Source organism: Haplochromis burtoni, unplaced genomic scaffold (assembly GCF_018398535.1).
Source record: "Haplochromis burtoni strain Fernald_Lab_line unplaced genomic scaffold, NCSU_Asbu1 Contig_1041, whole genome shotgun sequence".
NCBI classification, from domain to species: domain Eukaryota; kingdom Metazoa; phylum Chordata; class Actinopteri; order Cichliformes; family Cichlidae; genus Haplochromis; species Haplochromis burtoni.
This window is the reverse complement of record NW_024583402.1, coordinates 40,915-50,116: the sequence shown is the minus strand read 5'-3', so window position 1 is coordinate 50,116 and position 9,202 is coordinate 40,915. Positions and strand designations below refer to the sequence as shown.

Genomic DNA, 9,202 nt, shown 5'->3' with positions numbered 1-9,202 from the left:
AGGGAATACTGTATAGATTTAGACAAAGATATATAGATATATATAATATAGATATAGATAACAATGAATTAAACTGACAAACACAAGCTTAAACATCTCACCCCAACAAGTTGATGAAGGCCAGATATTGACTTTGGTATCATTTTAACATCTCAGACACGGAATAACAATTATGAAAGGACGGCAGCAAAATGATTTGCTGCTTCTGAAGGAGTTTCCACAAAAGCTTCAACTTTTGCAGCCACTGCTTATCTGACTCTGATTTTACTCCAATAACTTTCTTTCTGATTAAGATTTGCACAACATAAAGCACAAAATTAGGCACATTTTAAATATGCTAAATCTGATACATTTTTTATCAAATATAGCTTTTGCTGTTTGACTGTATTCCCTAATTTCTTTGTGTCTGAACGTTCCTGCAGTTGGTTTGTGGTTGATGTGGATTTGCTGCTCATGTGAATCCTCCCACAGTGTTTCATTAGCAGCTGTAACCACAGTGACTCTGATAAAACAGGAATTAGCAGAATCCATCTGATATGAAGCTGTGCTTTGAATACCACTTCCCTCCTCTTTGAAGAGTAGTCAGATATCTGTGTTCAGGTTTTTGTACAGCCTCTTCTACACTTTGTATCACTGTGTTTCTAGAGCACAGTAGTAGAGAGCTGTGTCTGCCAGGGTTAGGGCTGCTATGCTCAGATTAGTTGATGTAGAAGATGTTTCTGATTTATAACGTTTATCAGGAATATATTGACCTGTCTGCTGTCTCCCTCCTTTCCAGAGTATAAACTGAGGAGCCTGAAGGTCAGAATGATGTCTGTACCAGTGAAGTAGAGGATAACTTGAAGTTGTCTCATAGCTACATGTGAGTTTGACAGATTCTCCTTCTGTTGCAGTGACTTTATCTCGTTGAGGAGTGATTGAGTCTCCAGCTGTTAGTCCTGGAAAAAGTAGAGGAAATGAAGCCATCAGACTAACATTGTCCATGAGGCTGAGAGGAGAAGACAGTGGAAATGAGGAAAAGTAGGACAGAAGTAAAAATCTAAAATCCTCCAGACCAATGATTCATTTCTAGCACAGAGTTCAGAGCAGAGAAAGAAATGTTGCGTTCTGAGAAAGAGACAAAAGTTCACCTATGAAGTGAGATGAAAACAAAAAGAGTTGCAGCAACATGTCTTTGGAGCTGCTGAAGACAGACAGACAGCACATGAACAATGTTCTTCCACTGCAGCAGATTCACCAGGTTGTGCTTTTATATCCTCAAACTTTTTGCTCTCCAGACAGAAATCATCTCATTGGTTGAGCTGGACGTATGTGGGCGGGGCCTGTGGATGATTTTGAACCTCCAACATCGAAGTGAGTGAAACAGTAAAATATACAGTGATGTTAAGTATTAAACATTACTGACAGGCTGGATTCAGTGGGATTGATCACTCTTTCTGTTAGCAAATACATGAATAAACCCTTTTTCTATTTTACGCTGCTCGTGTACGCCGACACTAACACAAAAACTGATTTCCATCCACGATTAGATGAGACATGAGTTGAATATCATGAGACAGTTTGCAAGATGAAATTCACAGTGTTTTATTCATGAACGATCTTTTTCGTCACGGTTTCATGTTTAGAATCTGTTCGGATGTATTTTTGTTATTAAGAAATCCAAAAAAAATATCCCAACTAAAACCTCAATGATAAGAACTTTTTTAAAGGCGGAACAACGAGTAAAATGTCCTGTTTTGGCGGAACTTCCCTTGTGCAACAGTAGACGGAAGTGAACTACACAAATGCGGAAGTAGCATTAGCTTTGTTCCTATGTGACCGAGCCGAGTGTTGTTGTGTGAGCCGAGTGTGTGAGCCGCGGCAGCAACGATGCCTTCAGCTCAGTATCTGAGAGAGTTTATCAACGAGCGACTAACTGCTGCTGCTGAACAAATATTCTTGGAGTTTGAAAAAACGATCGTCCAGTACGAGGAAGAGATCGACCGTCAGCGCAGACTGCTGGATATCACCTGGAAACCCCAAATCAAGCTGCACAGGACAGGTGAGTGTCCCTCTGAGGGAGCATCCTGATCACAGCTCTGCGGGGCGTTTCTGATTGTGAGGACTTTTTGGAGATGTGAGCTAACAAAGAGCAAACAGGCGAGTTTCGCTCTGATGGGTGAACTCACGTCAACTCAAATTCAGATTTCAGTGTGCAGAGGGTGGACTATAAAATACATCTTTATTCACCACAGACAGTTATAACCCTGTTGTTTCACACAGCTCATATAAACAACAACAAAATATGAAAACTATTCATTACAAAGGTCTGTGAAGGTTCTCAGTCCTCCAGGTCATCGTAGTCTAAGGAGCTTGGAAAGAAAAGTGTCTGGACTTCTTTAAGTGGCCTGTAGACGTTTCTCCTCTTATCCGAGAAGCTTCTTCAGTTCTAAGGTCAAATGGTGGAGAGTCCCAGATTTAAGCTCTGTTGGAGTGTCCCACCGAGAGGGACAAAAGGACCCCCTAATGATCCTCTACCTAATCACATGAGCCGAGTTGTGAAAACGGGTGTGGGTCACAATCAGCCAGGGTTTCGGCTGAGCTCATTGTGAAACCTAGCCCCAACCTATCATGTGATTTCCTGAGGTCAGATGGCCCAGGATGTGAGTGGGCGTTAAGGCATCTGGGAAGGATCTCAGAACTGGAGGCGGTGGCTTACAACACCAACTGTCTGCCACCTATAATCCAGTTTTTCAGATCCCAACTCTTCATCAGTTCTCACATTGAGTGTTTGGAGTCGAGCCCTCGCGTTGCTCCTCAGTGATGCTTTAATGGTTTTACTGAAGCAGAGAACAAGTTTAACTCATTTTCTCAGCCGTGTGTAAACAGCAAGCAAATTCTCTCAGCTGAACCTGTAACTAATAAAAATGAAATGTCTGTGAAAATGCAGGAAATAATGAACCTGTGTGAATGTGTTAAATCCGGGGCGTCAAACTTATAGCCCGCGGGCCACATTCGGCCTAGAATACAGCTATATCCAGCCCCCGTGATAATTTCTTATGTCAGTTATTACGGTTTTTCTGAATTGCTAAAACACATTTCCTTGAATCTCATCTCTTTGTCTCAAAACACTAAACACAAACTCCAAAATTCAAGCTACACACACAAAATCTTCGACTTGTCTTGCAAAACCAAACATTTGACCCAAAACTATTTTAACTTTTGTCAAAATCAAGCACTACTGTCAAAAACCACACAAAACCAGCCAGTGTGCAAACACGACTTAGCAACGATTACACACTACAGAAATAAATAGAAAACACTGTGAGAGAGCTGGAAAATAATATTTATCTGTTCATTCATTTATTCTCACATTTTGACAAAAAGAAAACTGCCGTAAAAAAACTAAATAAATAAATATATATATATACATACATATACATACATAAAAAAAAATTATATATTTTTACAGCATATTCAGGTAATTTAATCTGCCTCAGCATCACACCTCTGTGCTGGGTCAGGCCACAGGACTTCATCCACATCATATGTTATGGTCTCCCTTGCAAGGCAACGAGATTCCAGATCCAGCCCTGAGAAGATTCCAGTCCCATCTCACCACATGCTCCATTCTTTGCTTGAAGTAGATTTTCCTGTGTGTAAGGGTTTCGGTCGTATACTTTCCATCTCCGTGCTGAGAAAAACACCTCAAAAGGGTTCAAAAGGGAGAGTATGGTGGAAGAAACACTTTGATAAAATGCTGCTCATTGTGAAACCAGTTGCATAATTTTGAACCACAGTGAAAGCTCACATTGTCCCAAATGATATGGGATGCTCTGCCTGCTCGCGGGCTCTCTACTCAAGCAAAGCATCCTGTAGACCATCCAGGAATGTTGCTATAAGTTCGTTGTTGTACAGCCCAACAGTAACATGACTGTGGAGAAACCCACAGCTGCTGATGGCAGCACAGTTACATTTCCACCACGCTGGACATGCAGTTCAATAGTGGCACATTGACCTATGACATTGCAACCTTTTCTTCTCCTTTTTGCTAGATTCAACAGGTATGTTGTCTTCTATATTCCCTTGCTGCATTTCATGCAGTCAAATTGCATTATTTTGATGGACCATATCCACAATAAGTGTCTCCTGGTGTTTAGGGCTGGGACGATGTGTCGACGTAATCGATTACGTCGACGTAAAAAAAAAAACGTGCGTCGATGCGTCGTCACTTTCAAAACAGACATGGTGGCAGCGAGTAGCAGCAACATGATTGAGGCAGCCGCAGTCGACTTAAATCAATCCACCCGAATTCGCAATTCTACAGTATGGGGATATTTTAACAGAAAAGGAAGTGTTTCAGTCATTTGCCGACTTTGTAAGGTGGAAATGGCCTATCATAAAAGCACGACGGCTATGCACCAGCACCTCAAACGACAGCATCCAGGAGCAGCTTCTGCAAAGGACAAACCACCGTATGTTTTCAACTTTTTTACCAACACTGCTTTTTACTCTTTAATTCATCCAGACACCCCCCTCGTAGGCATACACTCACTCATAGACACACAGAAAAACACTCAACCTCCGTAAATGCAAAACTCATTTAAGCTGCTTTTAGTTGGTTTTTATTTGTGGCCCATGCTGGCAAAATGAGTCGGAATGCGCGCAGGCTGATTATGGGAATCTGCGAAAGACGAAAATGTGAGACAGCGAATTGGCCGCAGGAAAAATGTTAACGAGGATAATGCACCACCTGCTAAGCATAGCCGTCATGGACACTATTACAACATTGTTAAAGTGCTTATAATCGAATAAAATTAAAATAGTATCGGATTGTAAAATTAATCGCTAGATTCATCGATTAGGGAAAATAATCATTTCGCCCAGCCCTACTGGTGTTGTGAGCACATGCGTGTTCTTCCACCCTTATTTGGTCATCTTTCAATTCTAAGCAAAATACCATTTAGTTATAAGTATTGTTAAATCTCCCAATTCTTTGGGCTGAAGGAAGAACAACACCTAGTGTATAAATGCTCAATCAACAATCTCTTTATTCCATACAACACTTTGAGCATTAAAAAACGTCTAGACGGGAGATGTGGACTGGAAGGCGTCTGCCAGATCTCAAAGGCTACGTTCACACTGCAGGTCTTAATGCTCAATTCCAATTTTTTGATCAAATCCAATTTTTTTTTTGTCTGCTTGTTCACACTACAAATAAAATGCGACTGCAAACGCGCTCTAGTGTGAACGCTCAAAGCGGCCGCATGCGCAAAAGAAGACATCACGCACAACGAGCTCTGTTTAGACCCAGAGCAAACAATATGTTTGACTGATGGCCCTTAATATAAAGACTTCGGACTTTATGTTTCCCAATTTTTCCTTTAAGTTATTTTGTTATTTACATAATAATGTAAATAGCACATACGAAAGTGACCCAGATCGGATTTGAAAATATCGGATTTGTGCCGTTCACACTGTCACACCATGATCGGATATGGGTCGCATAGGGTCAAAAAAGTCGGATTTGATGCGCTTTCGCCTGCAGTGTGAACGTAGCCAAAGTGTCTGACCGTTTCTCGCATTCTTAGAGCTTTGGCCCCCCCTTCCACAGTCATAAAACCTAAACATCCACATTCTTACTCTCTCAGTGAGCCTAAGTTATGACCTTGGCTTCCTGTGCAGTGTGTTCTGTTCTTCCTAATCAGACAAATAACGCCATGATTCTCTGAAAACAGTTTTACTTATGAATCAGCAGTATAATGCATCATAAACAATGTAATTCATTCACAATAAATCAGCAGTCTCATGTAATACAAATCAGTTTAATAAATGTAATAGTTATCATCTTCTTCTAAGTCAGGAGAATAATGCAGCCTAAAACTACATAATGATTTCACAATCTTTAATTAGAGGTATAACGTGGCATAAGATAGTATGATGTAAACATGTGCTATGCAAGTATATCAGACTATTTCATTTACAGAACTAAAATGAGTTTGTTGTGTACAGAGAATCTTTGAGCTTGACTCAACGGTTAGGCCTCGTGAATACATCTTTGTGGATGAAGCTGTTGGTTGCAACATGTGTTTTAAATTATGAGTGGTAGTGTGTTAATGATGAAAACTGTGTGTTAGTTGTTTCGCTTCTGTTGCCTGTGTCCATCATTCTGGGTACAAGTGCGCCACACTGCTAAATGTGTTTTGAGTTTGAAAGTTTAGAGTTTGGTAAATGGGAGATTCAGATTTGCAAATGGTGTCCTGACCAGATGAATAGTGTTTCAGATTTTGGCATCTGTGGGATTGATTTAATGAAAGAGTTTTCATTGTTGGCAGTATAATTTTTATAATGGGATTTGGTGTTTTAACAATTCAGCAAAACTGTAATCGCCCGTCTATATGTCGGAGCCGAATCTTTAGCCTGCTTAGAATCCATGCAGACAGGGGTGGGACTTTATTTTGATGGGCACACCATGTGGCCAATCACATGGAAAGATACACTGGGACCATACCATTACGTGGAAGAATGAAGGGGGGCAGACGTTTTGAAGACAGCATATGTAGTGCTACAGGCAGGCACACAGAGAGACGGGAGCCGGATTTAAATTCAAGCATGTCGGGAAAAAGTGAAGAAACATAAAACAAACATCTGGCTGCATTTCAGTGATACTGGAGACTGCAAAGCTGCAGAATTGATCAAACTAGGAGCTGCTTTTATTTTCAGCCATTTTTCCACTGTGGAGGACAAAAGGTTTCAAACGTGTCTGGTCTTAAAATGTGCGTTCTCTCTATTAGTAATAAATGCACTAAATAAGACTTATGGAAACACAAAATGAAAACTGCTTGAGAAAGACAACATTTGAATATTACGTAAAATAAACTATATATGACGTGTGTTTATATGATAGGCTCGCGACCCTGAAAAGGATAGCGGAAGCGAATGGAATGGATGACGTGTGTTTGAATGGCAGAGATGCAGAAATGTGTGCATATAGCACAGAGCCATGGCTCAGTGTGTCTAAATGAGTCTCACAGGCCTGAATGTGCGCTTGAAGCCACTGGGACAGCTTGTGATCTGACGGCACTTTCTTTTGTCTTTCAGTTCTTTATAGGTCGTATAGGTCAAAAAATCTAAATTGTATTTAGAGAAAAAAAATCAATGTGAAGATTAGTTGTTTCAAGACAAACTGTTCTCTGAGTTAGTGAGGCCGTACTTGAATGATTTGGCTTTCAGTTTATAAAGTCAGGGCTGAAGAGATGGTACAGAAAGCTGTGCATGCTCAGATGGAAAAAAACAAACATGAAGGAGATTTACACAAAATGAAACAGCTAGTCGTGGACAAATGTGAGGTCATCGATGGTCACAGCCTCGTAGAGTAAAGAGGATCGATGTTGTCTCACAGGACTCATCTGCACAAGGCATTTTATAGAGTACAGCAGCAACGGCAGTTTCTTAAAACATCTCCACATTTTGACTTTTTCTCAAAATGATCAATGACATATATATTTTTTGATATGTCCCTAATACTCCATTGCATCGTTTTGCTTTCTCCACCCTTAAAATTAGTGACTTGAGCTTAGAGAATCTCAAGTGTATTTGTTTTCTCCTTTCGTCCCTCTAGACGTCCCACAGCAACACGTCTCCTCGGAGGAGGAGGTTCTCCCTGAGCAGCAGCTTTGTAACCAGGAGAGGAGCTCCAGTGTGGACCAGGAGGAACCAGAACCTCCAAAGATTAAAGAGGAAGAGGAGGAACTGTGCAGCAGTCAGGAGGGAGAGCAGCTGGGACTGAAGGAGGAGACGGATACCTTTATGGTGACTTTTATTCATAAGGAAAGTGACCACAGCAAACCAGACCCAGTCAGCTGGGATCAACTTCTCTCTCACAGCTCTGATGTAACTGAAAGACAGTCTCAGGAAAGAAGCAAGACTGTAGATTCAGGATCAACTAGAAATAGAAAAAAAAGTCACAAGAATGCAGATGATTCACCTACATCAGAGAATCACTCTGACACAAGCAAAAGGGCTTTCAAATGTGATGTTTGTGGAAAAGCCTTTAAGCAGAATTATGAAATCAAAAGACATTATAGAATCCATACTGGTGAGAAACCATATCCTTGTAAAACATGCAACAAAATGTTTGCATGGAGTGGTGATTTACTGAAGCACATGAGAGTTCACACTGGTGAGAAACCATTTCCTTGTAAAACCTGTTTGAAAATGTTTGCAAGTACAAGTTCTTTATCGAGCCACATGAGAACGCACACGGGAGAGAAGCCATATGCTTGTAAAGCATGTGGGAAAATGTTTGCGTACAGTAGTGATGTAAGGAAGCACATGAGAGTTCACACTGGTGAGAAGCCATATCATTGTAAAGCATGCGGGAAAATGTTTGGTTTTAGTTGTTCATTGTTGCGCCACATGAAAACTCACACAAGTCAGAATTCGTACTCTTTCTAGAGAGAAAATGATATCATGGAAGCCAAGGTCTTCCAGTTTATTACATGTGAGATTGGTCTAACCTGTTCCAAAACTTTAAGTTTTGTTTGTTTTTGGAAATGTTTTCCTTTACTTGCTGTATATTGGATAACTGTCAATTTCTGTGTTGTGTAATTAAAGTTAGTATGTTGTGATAATGATATGAAATAATAATACAGTGGTCCCTCGCTATGTGGTTCACCTTTCACAGATTTCTTTTGTGCAATTTTACATGCTTTTTTTTTTTTTTTTTTTTTTTTTTTTTTTTTTAAAGCACATTGTGTCCTGCATCCTGATTGGCTGTAGACCATTATCAATCAATCTCCTGCAGTGTCTCCTGTACAGTACAGAATGCATTCAGCTTGTCAAATTTACCTAAATCTTCAGTCGCTAGCAGTGTGACTAAAGTGCTGTACTGTATGTTTGTAAGCTTTTTCCAACAAACACAAAAATGTCAATGAAACGTTTAATACTAATACTGCGCTTATTTTTCTACGAAGGTTTGAACTTTGAGAGTGTTTAAACGAGAGAAGTGTGAAAATGTTCATGCCTGTCTGAGAAAAGTGTATAAAGTGTGCAGTGAGGGGTTTTACAGCCTTAAACCATCTCTAATAATTGTAAAAAATAAAGTTGGCTACTTTGTGGATTTCACCTATCGTGGGTTATTTTTAGACGCAACTACCGCAATAAACAAGGGGCCGCTGTATATAGAGCTTTTTGTGTGTCTACATACATTCATCGATTTCTC

General features: G+C 40.2%; 1 protein-coding gene and 1 long non-coding RNA gene across 2 annotated transcripts; one reads left to right on the top strand and one right to left on the bottom strand.

The window, feature by feature from the left end:
* Window positions 1-400: 400 nt before the first annotated feature.
* Window positions 401-1,302, bottom strand: LOC121813010. Its single transcript, XR_006053461.1, has 2 exons — window positions 1,131-1,302; window positions 401-938 (listed from the first exon to the last, which is right to left on the bottom strand). It is a non-coding gene; the product is annotated as an uncharacterized LOC121813010 (long non-coding RNA).
* Window positions 1,303-1,770: 468 nt separating this feature from the next.
* On the top strand, window positions 1,771-8,696 carry LOC102289100 (zinc finger protein 664-like). The gene is made up of 2 exons (XM_005951494.3): window positions 1,771-2,041; window positions 7,601-8,696. Exons 1-2 carry the CDS (start codon window positions 1,870-1,872, stop codon window positions 8,434-8,436), a joined length of 1,008 nt encoding a protein of 335 aa, XP_005951556.1. The 5' UTR covers window positions 1,771-1,869; the 3' UTR covers window positions 8,437-8,696.
* The last annotated feature ends 506 nt before the right edge of the window (window positions 8,697-9,202 follow it).

Coding starts and splice junctions, on each gene's coding strand:
- LOC102289100 (XM_005951494.3), top strand. CDS start 1,870: ATGCCTTCAGCTCAGTATCTGAGAGAGTTTATCAACGAGCGACTAACT. Junction 2,042..7,600: donor AATCAAGCTGCACAGGACAG/GTGAGTGTCCCT, acceptor TCGTCCCTCTAG/ACGTCCCACAGCAACACGTC.